Genomic DNA, 20,073 nt, shown 5'->3' with positions numbered 1-20,073 from the left:
TGTCTGGCCCCCTCCCCCAAAGTAAAGGCCTTTTTGCAGGAGGGCGACCACCCTTCGGTAGTGGGGCTTTAAATTTATTTCCTTTAGTGCAGTAGATGAATCGATATTCCCTAAAGTGCCGTAAATAAATGGATATTTCCTAAAGTGCCGTAGATAAATCGATATTTCCTTAAGTGTTGTAGATGAATCGATATTTCCTAAAGTGCTGTAAATGAATCGATGTTTCCTTAAGTGTCGTAGATGAATTGATATTTCCTAAAGTGCCGAGATATAGATAAATGTATATTTCCTTAAGTGCTGAAGATGAATCAATATTTCCTAAAGTGCTGAAGATGAATCGATATTTCCTAACGGGTCAAGGTAAATCGATATTTCTAAAGTGCCGTAGATAAGTCAATATTTCCTAATGTGCCCTAGATAAATGGATATTTCCTAAAGTGCCGTAGATATATCGACATTCCTTAAAGTGCCGTAGATAAGTGGATATTCCCTAAAGTGCCGTAGATAAATTGATATTCCCTAAATTGCTGTAAATAAATTGATATTTCCTAAAGTCCTGTAGATAAATCAATATTTCCTAAAGTGCCCTAAATAAATTGATATTTCCTAAAGTGCCCTAGATAAATTGATATTTCTTAAAGTGCCCGAGATTGATATTTTCTAAAGTGCCGTAGATAAAATTGTAACTTAAATGGCAAATCAACCTGAAGTGTTAAAAATGTGGGAGTTTGTATCAGTTTCATGACATTTGTTTTGTTTCTTGTATTTTTCAGTTTCTAACCAGTGGGAAATGAAACATGGGGAGTTTAATGCAATAAATGCTGCCATCCTAAGCTGCACCTCTCTAAAAGCACCTGGTGGTGTCTCCCCGGCGGCACATCTTGGTAATGGGTGTGTGGATCTAGTCCTGGTCAAACGCTGCTCAAGATTACAATATTTAAGATACTTGTTACGTATCTCACTCAACGGTAATCCAGTGAGTATTGAAATATTACATTATTACACTATTTTACTAAAGAAACTGATTTATTTTAATTAAATAAAATACCACGACTGATAATTATATTTCGTTTCCCTGATTGCGAAAAGTTAAAAATGAAGTCTGAGTGGTTGTCATATTTATTAATTTTTTAATTTTTTTTCTAAAATTCTGTTTTGACTCTTTCTTTTCTGGTTCTTAGCTGGATTTGGATTACGTGGAAGTACACAGGGTCAAAGCATTCAAATTTCAGACCACACCACTCCTATCAGCATCAGGGTCAGCAATAGAACAGGGTAATGAGGCAATGTCAGCTAACGGTGAAACAGTTTACATCCCCAGGAGGCAGGCCAGTGTCTCCAGCACCAGCTCCTGGAATCTAGATGGAGAAATATCCGATCAACCAGACATTGATGTCAGGTATATTAACAAACAAATGTTTAATTTACTGGTTTATGTGAAGCTGTTTTATTTGTTTATGCTTGTTTTATTGTATGCGACTTATATACCAGATGTAAAATGTGTTTTTTGTATCTCCTGATAATCAACTTAAAATTGTGAAGTAGGTACCTGCATATAACACTAGAATAGATTATTTGGTAAATGACATTAATAATAAATTGGGGTTCTCCATTTGCTCTCCTCTCCACTACCTCCTAACCCCACCCACACAACTGGTCACCCATACACACTGCGTATGTACAGTTTCTACTATTCATGTGCCAAGTTTTAGTTCACAATAAAATAAATACTTCCTGTTAACCCCCTGCCCTCTCCCAACCCCCAACATCACCTACTCTCATCCAGAAAGTGTTTTGTGCTGTGAAATTAACAAGCAACTGATCTTTAAAAACTCAATCCTACCATTTTTATATTCAGGAAGCTAAATTTAGTTGAAATTTATTGCATTTTCTTTAGAAATAAAGTTGAAATCAGTTTGTGGAACCAATGTTTGCCAGTCGATTTCTCAGTTGACCGACACCTTTCTTTTTTCTTTCGTATTAATCCTTTATGCATATTCTTCTTTCAGGGTCCACTGCCAGTTGATCCAAGTATTTGCCCGTGGCCCAGAGATCACAGAAGGAACAGGGTCAGGTCTCTTGTGCTTCCACTAGGAAAAGAGGATGAAAATATTCAGATACCACCAGAAATTTGCTGCTTTATTAAACTGACTTCCAGGTTTAGAATGACGAGATATTTAATGACTTCCTCTGCAACTTGAGGCGAGCTTATTCAGGCGAGATTATTCTTATAGACACATTCCAAGGTGCTAAAAGAAGGAATGTTGGGAAATCTGCACCCGGTGGTGATAACCATTGTGGACTTGTGCAATGCGGGATCGTTCCACGTGCCTCCACGTTGTCTAACGGGTGTGTGGGTTTCCTAAGTGCCCTAGTATCATCATATATGCCAGCATAAATCTGATAGTCTGCCAGGACTCACCTTTTGATTGAAACTTTGGGGGTACTCCAACTTTGAGTTCCACTTTAATATGGATCAAGTTCCAAGGTAAGGATCGAGTACCAGTGATTGGATCAGGTGTTAGGATATGACTTGAGTACCAAGATGTGGATCACATATCAAAAGTTGAGCTGCAGGGTTCTTAGGTTTGAGTACCAAGATGTGGATCACATATCAAAAGATGAGCTGCAGGGTTCTTAGGTTTGAGTACCAAGATGTGGATCACATATCAAAAGATGAGCTGCAGGGTTCTTAGGTTTGAGTACCAAGATGTGGATCACATATCAAAATTTGAGCTGCAGGGTTCTTAGGTTTGAGTTCCAAGATGTGGATCACATATCAAAAATTGAGCTGCAGGGTTCTTAGGTTTGAGTACCAAGATGTGGATCACATATCAAAAGTTGAGCTGCAGGGTTCTTAGGTTTGAGTACCAAGATGTGGATCACATATCAAAAGATGAGCTGCAGGGTTCTTAGGTTTGAGTACCAAGATGTGGATCACATATCAAAAGTTGAGCTGCAGGGTTCTTAGGTTTGAGTACCAAGATGTGGATCACATATCAAAAGTTGAGCTGCAGGGTTCTTAGGTTTGAGTACCAAGATGTGGATCGCATATCAAAAGATGAGCTGCAGGGTTCTTAGGTTTGAGTTCCAAGATGTGGATCACATATCAAAAGATGAGCTGCAGGGTTCTTAGGTTTGAGTACCAAGATGTGGATCACATATCAAAAGTTGAGCTGCGGGGTTCTTAGGTTTGAGTACCAAGATGTGGATCACATATCAAAAGTTGAGCTGCAGGGTTCTTAGGTTTGAGTACCAAGATGTGGATCACATATCAAAAATTGAGCTGCAGGGTTCTTAGGTTTGAGTACCAAGATGTGGATCACATATCAAAAGTTGAGCTGCAGGGTTCTTAGGTTTGAGTACCAAGATGTGGATCACATATCAAAAATTGAGCTGCAGGGTTCTTAGGTTTGAGTACCAAGATGTGGATCACATATCAAAAGTTGAGCTGCAGGGTTCTTAGGTTTAAGTACCAAGATGTAGATCACATATCAAAGATGAGCTGCAGGGTTCTTAGGTTTGAGTACCAAGATGTGGATCACATATCAAAAGTTGAGCTGCAGGGTTCTTAGGTTTGAGTACCAAGATGTGGATCACATATCAAAAGTTGAGCTGCAGGGTTCTTAGGTTTGAGTACCAAGATGTGGATCACATATCAAAAGATGAGCTGCAGGGTTCTTAGGTTTGAGTACCAAGATGTGGATCACATATCAAAAGTTGAGCTGCAGGGTTCTTAGGTTTGAGTACCAAGATGTGGATCACATATCAAAAGATGAGCTGCAGGGTACTTAGTGTTGAGAACAATATATGAATGAGTACAACATGTGAGTTGTGTACTCATGAATCAGTTGTTTAAATGCTGAGATATTTGTTTAAGTAATGATATCAGTTCAACAATATGCAGTGCAGGGTCTACCAAGTTTTTGTCAGTTAGAAATTGCAAATGCCAGGTGTTTTTATAAATTCAATTTTTTTTACATTTCATGTCATGAGCTCCTGTGAATTTTTGCTTTGTGTGTGTGTGTGTGTTTTTCATTTTTTTTATTTCTTTGTGTGTTTTTGGTTAAAATTATCTGTGGAGATCAAGGTGATTGTCCCTGATTTTGAGTGGTTTGTCAACTTTTAGCCTCAAAGGAGCATTCCAGAGATTTAGCATATTATGAAGGTGACTATCTTGAAAACTGGAATAGCTATGAAAACATTAAAAGCAATCTTTTCTCCTGGACTATGATGGACTATGACATATTAAAACTATAAATTCTGCCTTAATTAGGTCATCATTATTATTATATCATCCATGTTCAAACATCTGCTGGATAGCTGCAAATTAACCTTGTTGGCTCCTATGTTCTGATGTATGAACATATTGTTGCTATGTGGCTGCTAAGGTTGCTATGTGGCTGCTTTTGTTGCTATGTGGCTGCTATTCTTGCTATGTGGCTGCTATTCTTGCTATGTGGCTCCTATTGTTGCTATGTGGCTGCTATTGTTGCTATGTAGCTGCTATTGTTGCTATGTAGCTGCTATTGTTGCTATGTGGCTCCTATTGTTGCTATGTGGCTGTTAATGTTGGTCAAAGATTAAAGAATTATCAAGTATGTATGAATAGCTGCTAGGATCTGATGAATGTGTAAAAGCAAGTTAGCCTGACGTTTTGATCCTAGCAGGATCTTCAAAGGCTAAATGACAAGTAACAGTAACAAAAGGGACAAAAACATGCACAGAATGCAGACAGGTTAATGAGCATGGTGAACAAAAAGAGATAGATGTAAGGGGATTAGTAGACAAGGGATGGAGAGAAGAAAGAAACCAACAGGGGGAAGAGGAGAGGTAGGAGATAAACTGTAGAGGGACAAAGAGAGGATTTGATGAAGCTAAAAGTCTTCAGCGTTCCTCATAAACGTGCTAGAAATTTAACAAATGGTAACACTTGTTTAAGAATAATTACTGCCACCTGCAAAGCATGTTCTCTCTCTAAGATATCAAATTGTTGTGGTTTCTTCAGTCAGACTGATTCATATCTTCATGAGTGATTATATTTAAAAAAATTATTGCAATATATTTGTATAGCAAATTAAAGCAGTTTGCTTTCAGACCTCATTTGTGCAAAAAAATTTGCAGAATAAAAGTAATGAGCATTTTGTTTTAAAAGAATCAAATTAACAAACTAATGACTTTTGTATCATAAAGTTTTAAAGACTTTGTGGAGAAAATGAAGGTTTGTGGCTAGTTTTGTAGGTTTTATGATTTTATAGTGTAATTGAAAAATTGCAGTTATATCAAAGAATATATAAATTTTACTAAATAAAACATTCCAATTGTTGTATTATAGTGTACATTATATCAGTCAAAGGTTGTCAGAAAAGGTAACTTTATTAGAAGGGCTTTAATTACAAATTTACAATCCTATAATCATTGCTAAAAAAGTTCTAGAAACATTAGAGAAATGAATTTTAAAAATATGAAAAAAATGGAAATAAAATGAAGAAGTTTATGATGAGCACAGTGGAGATTTAGCAAATTTTGATCAATATTTTAGTAAATTTCAGGTGTGTTTCCTTAAGAAGAAAATCAAGTACAAAAGATGCAGCATTTTTGTCAAGTGGGTCCTACTTTTATAGATTTTAAATATTTTTGGATCCTTCAACTGGGACAAGAAATCCTTTGTCGTTTGGGTCCTCAGACAACTAGAAGAACAACTTCAGCCCAAGTGTTAATTGTTGTGAAAGGAAACCCAAAGGAGGGTGAAAATTCATTAAGATTAATGAAAAAGAAAAAAAGAAAAAAAAAGAATATCCTAGAGTGACAATAGCCAAATCAAGTGTATTCTCCTAAATCATGCTTTGATCAACATGGAAAGATCTGAATTTGTAAGATAAAGTTCTAACAACATCTATTAAGATAGCAGCTTTTTCGGTTTCTCGTTTGTCGGCCAAGATCTGTATGTAACGGAAAGACCATGTTTTTAATCATTTAAATTCCTAGAAATGTTAAAAGCCAATTTGTCAACAAACTTTTAAGCTTTTGTTTCAATTTTTCCATAAAATGAACTTGATGTATTTATATGATTTATATGATCAGAAAGATTCAATGACTGTTGCTGCTGATGAAAGTATAAAACTAACTGCATATTTTATAGAAATATATTTTTACAAAGATCGTTGATGAACACTCAATGTGCATTATGATTTGTTACATTATATGATTTTGGCAGGGAAAACTCAATTTTACAACTTATTTATATAAGTTGTAAAATTGTTTTTTTTTCTTCATATTTATATATACACACATATATATAAGTTAGTATATGTTGTAAAATTGTGTTTTGGGGGTTTTTGTTTCATAAATATATATTATAAATTCATAAATATATTTATATATATAATCAAGAATTGTGAACTATATTTAGCAAATTTCATGAGAAAGGTGATTCATTGAAAAACACAGATCTATATTGAAAGAAGGCAATTAAGGTTGTGATTGTACTTTCGTTAATTACGACTTTTAACAGTACTAAAAAAAATGACACATGCCAGTAAATTATCGGTGAATGATTTTGATGGAGATTTACACAAAAGTACAAGAATCAGTTCGATCGCTCTTTTAATCGTTGCTTTACAATTAAATGTCGGTATTGAGTAAATTTAGTTATTGATTGACATTTCTATTGAAATGATTTGTGGTAAGTCTATGATGTCAACCGTGGATATTGTTAAACTCATAATTGCTGTTTCAACCATCTTTACATTTTGTTAAGTCAATTGCTTATTCCAAATGATTGTTCTTATTTCCAGACTTATCGCTTATCTTCTCCCAAGAATAAAGATTATTTGTTGAGAATAAAAATATGAATTATATTGATTTAAAGATATTGATCCTAAGGATATATTTACATATTAGTGTAAAAGCTTATTTTATTTTTAAGTTCATCAAGTTTACTTAAATTATTGTCGGTAAATGGTTTAAATTTAGGCAGCAAGTATTTCAAAACTTATCAATCTATCATTGACTCATTGTTTTATTTGCACTTATTGTAACGTTTTTCTTCTACCTACGTATTCTTTCCATTTAAACTCCACTCATCTCACTGCTTTTACATCTTGACTTACATTTTAATTTAATCTGTTATTACTGTTTTTTGAAAATCCATGGATTCAGCAACTGCCAATTCAAAACGGCTGGAATGCAAGACTAAGGTGATTCATTAGTTCATGATGCTAGATATGTTATATACTTATCTTGTGTGCATACATTTGTTTATATTCTTCATAACTGAATCATCCAGTTAAGATATATCTCTCTGTTTTTGTTGTTGCAAATTGCTACTTCACCAGTTTACTCCTGTTTGCCATTCATATAATGAAAACCTTCCAGCTTTGTATTTCCAGGGATACCACTAGCCAGGCTCATTTAAAAAATGCACTTCTATACAACCGTGACATGGTTGGTTAATAGATTTGCAGTCACTCAGGATTTTTGACCAAGGAATTTTGCCGTTTATAATGTTTTGTCATCATAGCAAGTTAAGCCTCCCTGGTCGTCGTAGTAACGATTATTCTAGCGTAAATTTCTTTTTGAATCTGATGTTATATAACATTCCTCAAGGTTTATAGACAGATTAAGTGAATTACAGCCACCCAATAAAAAATCTGCTCTTGTAACAGTGTTTGAAAAATACAAGAATTGGACAGGTTTGGATACACATGAGGTATGTCTATAAGGAACTTAGGAAATGATTGTTGTACAATTTTAAATTCTGATTGTATTCAGCTTTTTAGAGAGATTTTGTAGGTTCAGGATATTGCAACAAGACAATATCAGGGGGGTTGGGGGAGGGGATCCACGATTGTATAGAGAGGTGAGACCGTGGGGTTGTTGAAGTCAAATCACATGTAAATGGGGTTGGGTGTCCTCCCAGAAAAGTTGAAAATTGTAGATGTCAAATGGTACTATTCCAGGCAGAGTAAGAAATAATATAAATTTATAGGTAGGTCTACAATTAGGTCTAAATGACAGATTGTGCTAGTATTGTAACTACTTTCAAATTTTTGTGCGAAGTTGAAAGGGGATTGAAAGGGGAAGTCACCCCACCCACCCCCTGGATTCGTACCTGGACTCTTCTTGTATGTACCATTGAGGGTGCTACTTGTGGTGCCATCACCATTCCTGTGGTGTTAATTTAAATGAAATGGTTGTCCAGTGATTACTAAAGCTAGTGTTTTTAGCTTTTCTCAAGTTTAATTTGTTCTAGCAGTGACAGAAAATCAGATCTTGTTTTCTCCATAAGGTGTGACCGTAAGAAAACTGGATACCACACATTCTACCATTAGTAAATTTCAATTTAAAAGTTGGAGGGGTTGGTGTCATTTTATTGTGTTGGTTCATGTAATGATATATAAGTGTATTGTGTTTCCTAGTGTTAATACTGCTGCTGTAACAACTCGTAATTATATTACCAGTAGCAGAATGAGCAGGGATTAATTAGTTTTGGCCATTATTAACTGCTTCCCTTAAAGAAACTAAGACAATATTTTATTGTTTGTCACAATCACATCTCAAGAGGAGAAAGAAATAAAAGAGAGAAAAGGATCGGCATTTCAATTGCTTAAAGGCTTTTGACACGTTTCTCAATGTAATTGACTTTGCAGGTTTGATGGGTTCAAAGGTTACATCTATGACATTGTCTGTTCCTGATGGTGTCTGACAGTTTCTTTGTCTGATGTCTGACAGTGTCTGATAGGTTTGAGGGTGAGACATTTCGATCCTAGCAGGAACTTCTACAGAAGCTAAACTGAAATTAAATAAGGGGTTAATCAACGGTCTAGCGTGCGTTACTCACAGGATTAATGCACGATCGGGGGATAATGCATCCAGCGATAGCATTAACACCTGGAGTGCATTAATCATGTAACGCACGCTAGACCGTTGATGAACCCCGTTCATTCATACACTACCATTTGTGTGGGGGAAAAATCATAAAACAAAACATTTTTGGTTACATATAACCAAAGATTTATTAAAGTGATGTCCCGTAATTTTACCGTGCGTTACTCACAGGATTAACCACGGTCAGCTGACCTGAATGGACCAATAGGATTTAGGAATCTTTACTAAGTATGAATGAACACACATTAAGAGACACAGATGGACAGATGAGCAATGAATAGAACAAACTTGAATAGACACAACAAAGAAGAGGTTAAGATAAACAGGAAAGAGGAATCTTCCTTTTATCTTACCATTCCTTTGAAGAAGATCCTGCTAGGAATCGAAATGTCAGGACCTCTAACTTTTAGATATTTACCTACACAAGCTACTTGCACTTAGCTAAGCAGTTTGCTAACAGTCTTTTCTCTCTTTGAGTGTCAGAAAGTGTCTAATTGTGTCTGTGTGATAGTTTCTAACAGGATCTTTGTCTGAAAGTCCTTTATGATGACCCTGTCTGACAGTTTGAAACTTTATGATCATGTCTACAAGTGCCTGAGAGGAGAAAAGTCTGCAAAAGACTACGAATTTGAAATTTTTATGTTTAAAAACATGATTTTTATTAAATGCTTAAATGTTCTCTATTTTTTCTTCATTGAATCTGCCAAAGAAAATAAAAAGTGAAAAACAAAACACAAAAGTTATGGATAATATCTACTATTTTTTCTCTGCATAAATCTACCAATAATATTGTTTCATGTTGAATTAAAGTTTTGAATAAAAAAGTTCAGAGCATAGCATGCTAATGATATATCTAATAGTGAATTCAGATTTTGTGAAATTTTTGTAAATGATTACATTATATGAAAAAATATGAAAAATTTCTTTTTACAATCCAAGTCAAAAAGGAACACCTGTTCAAAATCCATTAGTGTTGATGACTTAAGATGTACACCGGGCCATTGAACAAAGGCTTTACCTCTTCTTCAACTTATCTTGTAAAAGCCACCCTAGAGATAATTAGACTCTCGGTTATTTAATTGGGTTTTCCAATCAGTGTTTATAACCTTTTGTGAGTTTTCATGGAGTTTTTGTCACAGAAAGCTTACACCAGAATTTTCCTATCAATTATGTCATTAAAATATTTGATAAAAAATGATAAAGATCATCAAAAGATGAAGAAATTAAGCACCAAAGGCCAGAAGACTTATTGCAATTTTTCATTTAATTGCATAGAAAAGACCAATTAATTCCAAAAGCTTTTTTGAAAAAATTTCAGCGATTAATAATTATGACAGGCAATTTAAATTTGGTTTTCATATACTTCTTCTCTAGATATCAAACAATTTTATTGATTTTTGTTGCTGTCTTTAACCAGACGTATATAAAGAATACCAGCAAAACAGAGCCATTTCAGTTTCTATGGCAACATGAAACTTCATGTAGGATTACTGGTATTCATCATCCCATACATAGGAAAGTATTACTTATTTTGAGGCATCACTTGTGAAAAGTTTCAGGCTTTTCAACTAACATTTTGATATTTCCTTGGAAGTACAGAAAACAAACCAGAAATCTGCAGACTTCCAAGGCATATTGGCCTTTCTATAATTCTACAGCGAGTATAAATGTCTAAAGACAAAAGCTACAGAATGAAAACTAACCTATTTGAAAATGTTAATGGAAAACCCAAGAAGCACCATGTTATAGTGTGAAGCTGTAAATATTGTATACTAAATTAAAAATGGAGACGATTTGGGGGGCAAAAATCCTAAGGGAATGAGCTGCATATATAACAATGACATGTTTTGTGCTTATGCTAGTACTAAACTAAACACAGCAACAACAAAAGTATGAAAGTATTTAGTCATTCTGCACAAAAGAAAACATATTCCATCTGATAATACCAGAAAAACTTGAAACCTTGACAGGGTCTTTAAAAAAAAACTATTTAAGCAAAGAAACCACAACTTGGGAGGTCACAATTGCATGCCACACCATAGTAGTAACTACTAATTCTCTTGGCTCCGTATTGACTGTTTGATTTTATGCCATGATACAAATTCATTTATTCCATTTATGACTCCATAGCAATGAAATGATCCCACTTGATGGCTCCATACCATCTTTAATACTAAATATCCTATTTTATGACACACCAATTTTACTGTGCAATTTATGGCATAATAGCAGCCTATGGATACCATTCTATGGCACCATACCAATTTATGATCCCATTTTGTGGCACCTTACTAATCTCATTTATGGCAACATGCTGATCCCATTTTACGAACACTTCAATGAAAATCAAAGTATCGTTTGCCAAGGCACTTTTAAATTGACCCACAATTGACGTTATCTTCTATTCTGAACTCATGAATAATTAATTAATTTCTCCCAACAATGGTAGTCTCCTTTGATTTATTCTCTCACTGAATTACAATCCAACCTGTTTTTTAATAACCGTCTCCCAAGATGGAACCTGGGCACGAAAAATGCCAAAACAACTTGATCCACTCTCAGCCCAAATCCAATTAGTTAATATTTTCCACCAATTTTGAATATTCAAAGATTTTTTTGTTTTGCACTCACAATGACAATATTATCATCCAACTGTGTTCTTTATTAATACAATACTTGCAATGAAGAGAAGAACAGGCAGTTCATAACTGGTTAATTATATTGTAGACCAAACACACAATAGCATTCACACAAAATCATATTGACAGACAACTGCAGTCCTAGAGGAATCTTTTCATCAAAGTCTAAGAAATATTTTACTAAAATATTTTACTAAAAAGCGTAGAAAGAGGGGAAAGTATATACTTTGTCGACGACCAGACCCACCACAAATTTATCCCATATAGTCCAATGAAAGTACAAGATCTTAAAAATATAATCTGCTGGATTAGATTCTCCCGAGTTTTCACAAGTTTGGATTCTTCCATTTGTAAGTGCCGGTGAAAGCGAAATTGTTCTTCTCTGCAAGTTCATCGTATTCCTTTGGTCCACGACTGAATAGAAACACAGAACAAGTAATATTTTATTCAAATTTGTTCAATTTTCCAAACAAGACTTTTTGTTTGGTTATAACCTTACTCTCAATCATCCATATAACTTTCTCATTTTTCATGCGAAATATTTCATATTTCAACAGATTTTTTTTTCTTCATTCAATTGATATAGCAAATAGGTATAACATGTGTGTTAGAAACTGCAGCAAACAAATGACATAATAGAAGAGTGTGGCTGTGCTGCCACCACATGGCTAACGAAGAGGGACCTCTATTCGGGGGGGGGGGGGGTGTTAATCGCTCCAGATTTAATACCATAACAGTACAATTTGAACTTGTGACTGTTTGGTAAGAAAACTTGCTATATAAACACATCCAGTTGCTCTTAAATACTCGTAACTTGAGGAGAAAATCATTTCCGAGACTGGAAAGCTTATTTTATTTTATTTTTTTGAAGAGAAAGAGGGCCAAAGAAAAGGTGAGACAGATAATTCATCTTTTGCTGGTAAATGTAATATTATCCTGAAATATGAAACAAGACATGACATCTTACCCTCCGTATTTGTACGGGATTGGTTTTGGTTTGTCCTTTTCAATCTTATGGAGCACTGGAGTAAAGATTCGCCAGGCCTCGTACAGCTCGTCTCTGGAGATTTGAGAGAAATTTGAAACAAACTATCTTTTCAAGGTTGGGAACTGACTGACCGTGAAGATCGAAGAGATAAAGCTGACAAGCAAGAATAATTCGACGAGGTAATTTGATCCTCCCAAATGGGAAGAAACGGACGAAAGTCGTAGACCGTGGAAAACGAGACTTGTAATGGCAAAGAACCGCCGAATGTTGCAAACTCGCCCGATTGGAATTCACTTTTCGACTCTCCAAATACAGTTGAGATAATTGTAACAGCTTTTCGCACGGTTTCTATTGATTTGTGACCGTTGCGAGTAAATACTGGATTCTTAAATGCCTCTCAAAATTGCATTCTTGAATTGGTAAAGATGGTGGCTGTGTTCCACCTGATTTGAAACTCAAGTCATTGCTAAAGTGTTGGAAATTTCAACAGTTTCTGAGAGTTACAAACTTATCTGAATGTATGAACGCTGTGAGATATACCAGAGTCAAGTGAATGACAAAAAAAAAGTAGAAAACATTGTGGTTTACATGTTAAGGCATGTCTGTTTGATGACATATGATTAGGTACATAAAAGGGAGAAAAAACCCTGTGTATGAAGTATTAATGAAGTATTAATGAAGTATTAATGAAGTATTAATGTCTTTCCGGTTGGTTCTGGCTGTTCAAGTTTGCATCACATTTCATTAACCTTCTTATCTGACTTTTCGATAACCAAAGCATTCAAACCAAGACAAGGTTTACATTTATATCATCAACAGATGGACAAATTTGTCATTTCATGTTATACGACGGTAATCAAACAAATTTGAAAATGGCCAAATTTTCTCATTTTGTCCCCGGTAATAATATTTCAGACACCTAAAATGCCCAAGTTCACTGGGTCTGTTTTCCCCAAGAACTGTTAACAACCAAAGTACACAAGTTTAAGATGACAGAGATTCAGCAGATTGTATTCCCTTCAGAGTTAACAAACTTTTGGAAGTACGCTAGTATTGATCGTTGAAATTGAAAACAAGAGAAAGGTTGCATAAAAAAATTACTAACTAGATTAAGTAGAGCTAGAACTCACGTGCGAACAAAATTGATTTGACTTCCAGAGAAAACGTCAAGAATCAGTCGTTCATAGGCATCGGGCATCACAACACCCTGAAAGTGGAATACGAAAAAGCCCTTCTTTGTTTATTTTTTGTAATTGTAACTTATATTTCGCAAAACGGTGACCTTACACATACAATTTATGGTCATGCAAAAGAGAGTGAGAATATCTGATGAAACTCACAAATGATATCAGAAGCTTTACATTTGAGTTTGATAAAATCTTTAGCAGCAATAACAGTTCATTAATTGTAGACACACTACTCATTGGGTTAAGTTTATAATACCATTTATAACCAGAGACTTTTCATTCTTATTGAAAGCAATAGTCTTGCACTATTGTGAACCTACAGATAAAGTATGAACTTTACCTCCAAAGTTATTATGGATATAAGATTTACATTTACTTTGAACTCTCCTGACATCAGATGACCTTTGATCTCATAAAACAAAAACAATAAGGTTCATGTAATCATGGACCTTTATGTGCAGTATCTAGTGGGCTACCTTGTACTTTCTGAGTTATTGTGTATACAAACCAAGGTGTCATATATATATATATATACACAGAGTCACAAATACATGCATGCATACACACCAATTGGTTGCATAGGTTTAATACTTGACTGCCTATTGCACGAAATCAAGAAATGTTTTGATTGACAGACAGACAGACAGACAGACAGACAGTTAGACACACAGAAAGACAGATGATCATAGTGTCTTGGTGAAAGCTTCACTGGTAATTGCAATAAAAAATGTACAAAATACCTAATTAATCAAGACTGAAGATTTTGCACAATAATTGTAAGACATAATGAATATTCATAAATACCTTGTATCTTGAGCCATAGGTGAGATCTAACTCAGTTTCCTCAGGACTGAAGGACATACCAGGTTGTTTGGTCATGAATTTACAATACACAGCTTCATTTGGCTGGACACGGATGACCAGCTCGTTACGCTTACAGCCCCCTTTGAAAATATCACCTGGAACATCAGCGAACTGGATGCGGACTTCGGCCTTTCTTTCATTCAAAGCTGTGAAATAGCAGTTATGATATGATGAGAATGAAACTTAACTAAAACTTAACAATTATTAAACAAAATTTCTGGCCACAAGCTATTAACTTTAAAATACGATAATATAATAGCACTACCTTGTTTCTCATGATACTGTGTATACCCAATTGTATAAAGAAATGAAAAGGATTGTACCTGAAAATGATATAATTAAATTCTTAAACACACTGACGGAATGTGAAAAGAGAAATTATTACGAGGCCAGTTTAATTTGTTTCAGGTATCAAGGTTGATTTCAACAGCCAAAAGTTACCACAAAAGCGCAATCGTATCTTTTTCGAGCAATCTCAAACTGTTTGCTTCAGTTTCATACGTAACATAAGAAAAAATATAAAGAAAGACAAAAAGAGAGACACGATATATGCATAAAAAATACACAAAATTACCTTTGCCACACCTGAGAAGGAAAGGCACGCCTGTGAAAAAAATATAAACAATAACAAATAAAAAACAAGTTTACAAAGTGGTTATTTTAGTAGTCCAGAAAATAATATAATCAATGTTTGTAATTCCATTCAAAATGGAGGATGCTACCAGCTATTTACCAGAACCACTTCTTTGATGTGTTTCATAAAAAAAAATACATTTCCCAATATTTTATTTCATATTTTTCCTCTGATTAACAGAGAACATTTATAAACATTAGAATTCCTTTTACATTCTAAAACAAGAATGATAAATAATAAAAATTAAAAAAAAATAAGATTAGCTAGGATCAATTAGCTAAATAAAATGTCAACATTTTTAAAATGCAGTTTCTAGGGATTGATATGCAAACAATTATGATGTTAATATGATATACAAAAAGAAATTTAACATTCTACTATAGCTTCATATTTTGTGACCAAAATCTTTCCTGTTTGACTCGAGTGGAGCACGAACATAATCAATCTATCCAATACCAGGACGTTCAGTCAACCTGCACAATATCTGTTCTTCAGCACAGAATTTTACTCCATCACTTTTAGACAGAATTTTGTTCTCCATATGTCATAGTCCCATACAGATGAAAAATTTGATTGCTTTCTTCATTTTGTACCGATTCTGGGTTTTTTCCAAAATATTCAGCTTTTAAATTTCCTATATCTCTAAAATGATACTTCAACGCTAACTTGACCATGATTTGACCTCGACTCCTCAGTGTATGCCTAAATGTGAAACCTTTAAACTTAACCAAATCATGTTTTCTTACCATCATACATATGACACATCACCTTCGGATTTAATACTTTCAACACCATTTGTCCTTTATAAAGGTGTTATATATTGTAAACATATCAGTTAAGACCGTAAAGTCTAATGCCTTCCTGTCTTGTGGGAAACTGACCTGACTTATTGAGCAAGAAAGCTCAAATTACTAAGAATGGTTTCAAAAGCACCCAGATGTTAGAGAGTCATTTGTATCTATTCCTTACACATACCATCCATTCGTGCTCTAAAAGAACGGTTTTTGAGCTTCCATTTCCCAACCATGAAGCTCACTGGCCATAGTGCAGATACATACAGCTTAACTAAGAGTAGGAAATTTTTTTGTCCTTTATAAACCAAGCATAATTCAGCACCTATATATGTTTTTGAAGCTATAAGAGGGTTCTCCAAAATGTTATGTGCTCGACAACTCTTCCTCCTTCTCAAATGATGGGCTCCACCGAGTGGCTCTAAACCACATGCTAACAAAACTGTTCACTTTAATCCTTGAAGGAGCAGTCCAAACAGGTTTACTCACCATCCCAACGTTCATTTTTAATTCTGAAGACCGCAGCGGCAAACGTAGGAGTGACTGACCCTCGAGGTACCGTAGGGTCATCTAGGTACCCTTCCCTGGCATCACCCTCACCATCAGGGTCACCCACATACTGGCCTAGGACTGTGTCTTCTAGTTTCAAAGGCTCAATGCATTTCAAGACTTTCACCTGCAGAGAGAAATGGAATGAAAACAAGTTGTCTCAATGCTTCTACAAGACAGGCCTCAAATGACCACTTTTTGTACTTACACAAGTGTACATAGCACAATTAAAACAAACATTAAAGGTAATGCTGCACCTCACCTTCCCCTTCCCCTACCCCTCCCCACCCTCCCCTACCCCCACAGAAGTTGTCACCTTCTTGATTTATACCCTTCAACCCTAGCAATTTATTTATACCCTTTATGCAATGCACCAAGGTTAAATATTATACAATGTAGAAGTATCCTGTCAAAGAATCCAATTGAAATACGCTGTAATACAATATATACTTCTCAAGGACCAAGTTTAGCTATATGGCTAAAAATAGATATGTATAGTCTATAATTTATTGCAATTTTTGATTTGGCAAAAGCATCAAGAGATGGAAGAAAGAGATAGCCCTCTCTAGAAAATCATAAAATGGAAAAACCTTTTCATTCCTAATGTCCTCAGCGCTTGTAGAGGCAGGCTTCTCCATGGCAACCAGGGATAGAATCTGGAACAAGTGATTCTGCATAACATCTCTGTCAGAAGAGAGAAGCAATAAATGAGAAGAGTTGATCAAACTGAGCAAACTAAACAACTTGTTTGTCATAGCATTAATTATCTGCATGTAATTTGCATTAATTATTTACAAGCTTTCTATAATAAATGGAAAGACTCTTAGACTTTCTCTGCTACTTTCTAGGTTACCTAGGTTACCAACGATGAAACTGGTGTGTGATCCTTGGCAACGATACATGTACAGTACTATGGCTTCAGGGTGAAAAAGCTGGTAATGACATTGCAAGCTACCTCAAACATACTGGGTTCCAACCCATCATCCCACCCATACCTCCCTGCCCTTTCCCCTTCCACAGCACATCTCCTACCCCTATGTTAACATTATAGTATAAATTTCTGTTGCTACAATGCATAAGCTAGATTAACAGAAATAACCTTTAAGTCATATTCTTAGATTTTAACTTCTCATATAATTTTTTGCCAATTCTCATGAGTCAGTTCCAATGTGGGCACACCCTACAACTTCCAACCTGAAGGAACCATGTAGTACTTTCAACACCTGACCTCTGACCTCACCTGATGATACCAAAGTCATCAAAGTAGCCGCCTCTGCCTTGGGTGCCAAACGGTTCCTTGAAGGTGATAATGACACTGGAAATACTGTCACGGTTCCAGATCGGACCAAAGATTCTGTTGCCAAATCTAAACCGGCGTGGAATCAACGAGACGAGAAAATACAGTAGTTGAACGAAAACAGGACGAGGAATGAAAAGAAAAAAGTCGAAAAGGCACAGTGGAAAGGGAAATCAAGATCGTCCCCGATCAGACTCCAAAGTAAGGTAAAATCCTGCCATAGATGAGCTGAAATCTAGAGCTAATAACACAGCAGAATAAAGAGGACATTTGTCACCTAGACGGAGACCAACTTTCAAAATCAGTCAGTCATTATCCCAGAGGACTCCAAAGCTCCTGGTATCAACCACAAAAGTTGATGTATTTCACTCAATGGTATGCTGTCAGAGATGTGTGGTTGGGCTTTTAAATATTGGAGTGAGGGGAAGGGTCGCCTGTAACATTCCCCCCCCCCCAATCCCCCATCAAGGAAGGCCAGAATTAACTGTTCCTAGCATATTCCTAAAGTCAACCCACATTCATCCCCAAATGCTAACCTGACAATCATGAGATTCTGGACCATTTCCTTGCCCAGATAATGGTCGATGCGGTACAACTGATCCTCACTGAACATGGACGAGAGATGAGTGGACAGTTCTGTTGAGGACTGTAGGTCCCGACCGAAGGGTTTCTCGATGATGACACGGGTCCAACCCCTGCAAGAAACAAATAACAAAATGATCCCATCACTCTGTTGAAAGAAATAACACTTGAAAGCTGAGCTAAAACAACAATCTGAGGTAAAGTGAAAGCTGTATGCTTTTCAGGAAAGTACTATTTGCACAGAATGTGGGCTGTTTTCTCTGTGAAGTGAAACACTTGCTTCCTGGAGAGATTTGTTATCAATGCAAACGGTCTCATCCGGCAATAGTCTACAGACCAATGGGGGGGGGGGCATTAACGTGTTTTCAACGAGAGGTCAAAATGATGACTTATTGAACAAAATCCCAAACACCTACAGTAAGAGAAATCTTTTCTCTTTTTGAGAGAGTCGACTGGATTTGTTCCCGCAAATAAAACAGCATCATTTTCTTGCTACAATAAATTTGATATTACAGAGACATTAGCGGTTGAATTTATTGAATTTTTTTTTATATCTTGTTCTTGATTAAAAAGTTCCATGGTAAGAACTGGTATTTGTCTTTCTGAGTCATTGTCACATATCCCTGAAAATCTAATCACTGATACCGACACAAAAATTTGGTCTACCCTTGAATGATCGCAAAAGAGGTGCCAACAAATGTACATATGCTTACACATGCTTACTTACCATTAAGTTTTTCTTCTGTCATTGTTTTGTATTATTCTGTATTATTTGTATCATTTCTCATTGTCATTTGCGCCATGAACATTCTTTGAGTGGTGTGTGCGCATTATAAGTCTTATTATTATTATTATTATGGTAAGGTGCCCTATAAAGACTTTTCAAAGCCACAGAGTTGACTTCCAGTGAAGACATGATTAGCAGAGGTTAACAAACTTCAGACCCTGACAGAAATTCAAACCATAACACTGTGCAGGTTTTTCTCAAAATTTTTGAGGGAAATAGTAAGGGAACTATCAAAATTTACGTTTTGGCCATAGCTCCATGGCGGATGTTTTTCGTGACGTCTTTGTAGACGCTCGGTGGAAGTGCCAGATAGTACAATCGGTTGGCCTTTTCACCTTTCTCAAAGGCCGAAATGACCTCGCCCAAATGTTCAAATTCTGATGGGTCTGTGTAGGAGCCCTTCACATAACGGTTGACCTTGAAAAATTCGGCTAATTTTGCCTCGTCACCATCGCGGATCTGTACGAGGAAAGATTAATACAAGTTAAGATTAACACCGTGTTGGGGTTCATCAAATAGGAAAAGACCTCATAAATATAAACGTATCCTTCCAAAGAATTGGAATTAAGTCTTCTTTTATTACTTGTTATTGATAACGATAATGCATAAGAGGAGGTGGGAGTATATCTAAGAGGTGCTGAGGGGGGAGAAGGGAGGAGAAGGAGAGCAAGGGCAAGATGAAGAAGAGGGTCAGCAGGAGGGGTGCAGGAGGGGTGCAGGAGGAGGAGGACAACAGGTATGGGAAGAAAGAAGGGGAGTAGGTAATGGAGGTGGTTCCATTCAGTATATTTGGACAGGGCAATGTGTACAAGTGCACTTGTAGAAAGTTGCCAATCAGATAACCCCAAATCAGATAATCCCAAATG

At 35.8% G+C, this 20,073-nt stretch overlaps 2 protein-coding genes across 6 annotated transcripts in view; one reads left to right on the top strand and one right to left on the bottom strand.

The window, feature by feature from the left end:
* The window catches only part of LOC139961243 (ceramide kinase-like), a 49,420-nt gene extending 39,812 nt beyond the window's left edge, over positions 1 to 9,608 (top strand). For 2 of the 4 annotated variants that reach the window (XM_071960327.1, XM_071960328.1), the window contains exons 12-14: positions 774 to 976; positions 1,182 to 1,399; positions 2,010 to 9,608. In XM_071960327.1, the coding sequence (XP_071816428.1) occupies positions 774 to 976; positions 1,182 to 1,399; positions 2,010 to 2,094 (506 nt within the window). In that variant the 3' untranslated portion in view covers positions 2,095 to 9,608. The remainder of the gene's footprint in view (positions 1 to 773; positions 977 to 1,181; positions 1,400 to 2,009) is intronic. The other 2 variants (XR_011790792.1, XR_011790791.1) reach the window with 2 other exon arrangements.
* A 21-nt stretch (positions 9,609 to 9,629) lies between these two features.
* LOC139961246 (glucose-6-phosphate 1-dehydrogenase-like) overlaps positions 9,630 to 20,073 on the bottom strand; it is a 32,430-nt gene continuing 21,986 nt past the window's right edge. For both annotated transcript variants that reach the window (XM_071960330.1, XM_071960331.1), the window contains exons 5-14: positions 19,449 to 19,666; positions 18,375 to 18,533; positions 17,782 to 17,907; positions 17,132 to 17,225; positions 16,482 to 16,668; positions 15,142 to 15,171; positions 14,508 to 14,713; positions 13,647 to 13,723; positions 12,496 to 12,588; positions 9,630 to 11,942 (exon numbers count right to left, since the gene is read on the bottom strand). In XM_071960330.1, the coding sequence (XP_071816431.1) occupies positions 11,855 to 11,942; positions 12,496 to 12,588; positions 13,647 to 13,723; positions 14,508 to 14,713; positions 15,142 to 15,171; positions 16,482 to 16,668; positions 17,132 to 17,225; positions 17,782 to 17,907; positions 18,375 to 18,533; positions 19,449 to 19,666 (1,278 nt within the window). In that variant the 3' untranslated portion in view covers positions 9,630 to 11,854. The remainder of the gene's footprint in view (positions 11,943 to 12,495; positions 12,589 to 13,646; positions 13,724 to 14,507; positions 14,714 to 15,141; positions 15,172 to 16,481; positions 16,669 to 17,131; positions 17,226 to 17,781; positions 17,908 to 18,374; positions 18,534 to 19,448; positions 19,667 to 20,073) is intronic.

This window comes from Apostichopus japonicus, chromosome 20 (assembly GCF_037975245.1).
Source record: "Apostichopus japonicus isolate 1M-3 chromosome 20, ASM3797524v1, whole genome shotgun sequence".
In the NCBI taxonomy this organism is placed as follows: domain Eukaryota; kingdom Metazoa; phylum Echinodermata; class Holothuroidea; order Aspidochirotida; family Stichopodidae; genus Apostichopus; species Apostichopus japonicus.
Note: the sequence above shows the minus strand (reverse complement) of the source record. Positions and strands in the feature narration are given on the sequence as shown.